At 30.3% G+C, this 3,257-nt stretch overlaps 1 protein-coding gene across 1 annotated transcript in view; it reads left to right on the top strand.

Annotated features, from left to right (window-relative positions):
• The first annotated feature begins 2,040 nt into the window (after positions 1–2,040).
• The window catches only part of LOC105624515 (flotillin-2), a 7,656-nt gene continuing 6,439 nt past the window's right edge, over positions 2,041–3,257 (top strand). The window contains exons 1-2 of the mRNA XM_012205875.1: positions 2,041–2,320; positions 2,840–3,072. Of these exons, the coding sequence (XP_012061265.1) occupies positions 2,041–2,320; positions 2,840–3,072 (513 nt within the window). The remainder of the gene's footprint in view (positions 2,321–2,839; positions 3,073–3,257) is intronic.

The raw sequence follows: 3,257 nt of genomic DNA, 5'->3' as shown, positions 1-3,257 counted from the left end.
CTCTCTCTCTCTCTTTCTCTTTCTCCTTGTTCATCTCATGTTAATATGTTGTCCTCCTCAGGGAAGGTTCCATCCCGTTCTCCATTATTGTTCCTTACATGTCTTTGAGAATTGTGACTTTAAACGAAAAAAGTATAAAGGAAAGTTGCCGATACTGATGTAGATCTCCTAAAGCGACATCCTCTTATTTCTCATAAACTAATTATTGCACTTTATTAATACTAATAAAATCATGATCTGTTTAGCTAATTAAAGAAGTACAAACTCATAATTCGTATATTTGTGACTTGTTTTCTATATCAAATCAGCTAAAAACGAAATCTACGAATATGAAAATAAAATTCTTATTTTCTATATTTTCTTTTATGAACGTAGGTTAAAAAATAATAGTAACTATATTATTAATAATATTATGTTGTTTTAAATGCTTATAATTTTTTTAATCAGTTTTATTTATATTATTTTTTCTCTTAGTTTTTTAATAATACGATTTTGAATTTAAAATTGAGGTAAGCGTAAACTGTCTGTAAAATAGACACATAATGAGTTAACTTAATCTTTATAATGTTGCTTTATAGTATCAAGTAGCTCTATTGGAACTTGAAGGCAATCGTGCATATATCGAAAAACTCTTGAAAGCCTTTCATTACATATTTGCATCTTACAGAACAGAATAAAGTAAATACGCATAGAATTCAATAAAAAAATTTTATAACGAAGTGAAAAGATTCTGGAAAATCTTATTCAACTCTCGTAAGTATTTTAACAACAATTTCTATAAAAGAAAAAGAATACGTAGCACCGCTGCCTACTGGATCAGTTTTGGAGCCTATTTTGTCAGATGCTCATTTGCTTATCTTACGAAAAAATTAATTATTACAAAATTGCAAATAGTATTATATTATAAAAACTGTTTATGCTATCTGATAGAAGATATTTTTTAGTTTGTACTTATATTTTTAAAATTTTATTTTTACCTTTTGTTTAAGAAATATTGTTTAAAAACAAAGTAATACGTCAACAAAGTAATACATCGGCTTTCTTCTACATAAATCATCAACTGACGAAATGCGAAAATGTAATGAATATAGATAAAAAATTTAAGAAAATTGATAATTTTTGTTGACGAGTCCTTCTTTTTGAAAAAATTAAAAAAACATTAATTGTCTGCTTTCTAGACTTGTTATTGCACGCATATTCATTTCGACATGTTCTTACAGATTACCTATTCGCAATGTTTATAATGTAATATGAAAAGAAACGTGACAGATATTTCAAAATTACACACGATGACGTGAGATGTCCCGATAGATCGGAGTAATTTCATAATACCGGTTTATAGTAAAGAATTACTCATCGGCTATGGAGACTGACCTACTTATTGTTCTGATACTAGGTGTGCGTTTAACGATCGTTCAGAATTATAAACTAATCAATGACATCGTACCAACGTATACCCTAGAAAGTAAATCTTTTTTTAACCTTAATTTTTTCCGCTCTCCTCTTTTACAATTATTTATTATTGAGTGAAATAATACATCATTCCTTATAGAAATTTAATCTAGTGTTGGCCAATCAAGCTAGTGTTGGCCAATTAATTACTTATTTTGAGTATTAGAAGAATTATTGACAGTAATTTTAATACTGGAAATAAATGATTAATTGGCCAGTATTAGTATTAAATTTCTATATAAAAGATAGGTAAGAAAATCATAAATGTTACACGATTTTATCTATTTTAATATTCAATATTTAATATTTATTGTTAATCTTAACTGTTGCGTAAGATTGATTTATTTCAATGTAGGTACCAATATATTTCCTTTTTCTCGACAATTGTTCATAAAAAATAATTCATTTCTGCAAAAAAAATTTGAAGATTCCAAGACATAATAAGATCTCGATAATAATAAAACTCGAATATCGATGAAATCTCAATGAATTTTATTGAAAATTATACTTATCGCAAATAAATTCTCTCACAAGAATTAGCACTCATACGAATTATCTTTGCGTTCCATAGGAGGATGCTGCGGTTCCATGAGGAAGAGGACCATCGTAGGTGGATACGCGTTCACCTGGTGGTTCGTCACCGACGTACAACGATTATCGCTGGAGGTGATGACGCTGAACCCGGTATGTGAGAGTGTGGAAACGGCACAGGGAGTACCGTTAACGGTCACTGGAGTGGCACAATGCAAAATCATGAAAGCCGACGAATTGTTGCACACTGCCAGTGAACAGTTTCTTGGAAAGAGTGTTCACGAGATTAAGTCCACGATCTTGTCCACCTTAGAAGGTCACCTTCGAGCTATATTGGGTACGTTTTATTTTATAATTAAGCAAATTATGATACGTTTTTTTTCTGAAAATACAATAATTTCTCAGTTGGTTAACTAACACCTTTTCATAAGCAATTAACAGGCCACGTAATTGTAATATAAAAACATTTTAATTTATACAATTGTGTGTCTTGATGCTCCTATTCTATATAGAGCTTTCAGATTAATATTAGAATAATTAGATTAGATTAATAATGTAATGTCTGTAATATGTGTATATTCTTGAAAATATTGCTGTGGATTAAAAACCCATCTGTTAAATCCACATTATATTGGTAATGTAACACCAACACAGTGAAAATTATATAAACTGCTATTTTTAAAGTGTACCTATAATGTAATATGTAAGATGTGAGAAAAATTTTTCTCAAATATTTAATTCATGACAAGAAAATTAAATAATTGCGCGAAAAATAAATAATTGGATCCGTCAAATGGATTAAAACTACTCTTCTGATAAATTTGTTAGAATGGAAAGAAATAATGTTTTTTCTTAGGAACACTTTCCGTGGAGGAAGTCTATAAAGATCGTGATCAATTTGCGGCTCTTGTACGAGAAGTTGCCGCACCAGATGTCGGTCGCATGGGTATCGAGATTCTCTCATTCACAATAAAGGATGTTTATGACGAGGTTCAATATTTAACATCGCTCGGTAAAGCCCAAACAGCAGCTGTTAAAAGAGACGCTGATGTAGGCGTCGCCGAAGCAAATCGAGATGCCGGTATTAGGGTATGTTTTGATTTATACGATATACGTTGCTATATAAAATGATAAATTTCTCAAAAATTATACTTATATTTTCGGTATAATTATGATGTTTAATTAAATGTTTTTTAAGAAGCTTGGAGTGAGTGAGTGAGTGGGTGAATGAGAGAGAGAGAGAGAGAGAGAGAGAGAGAGAGAGAGAGAGAGAG

Source organism: Atta cephalotes (assembly GCF_000143395.1).
Source record: "Atta cephalotes unplaced genomic scaffold scaffold00081, whole genome shotgun sequence".
NCBI classification, from domain to species: domain Eukaryota; kingdom Metazoa; phylum Arthropoda; class Insecta; order Hymenoptera; family Formicidae; genus Atta; species Atta cephalotes.
The sequence above is the reverse complement of the archived record's forward strand: the minus strand, read 5'-3'. Positions and strand labels throughout refer to the sequence as shown.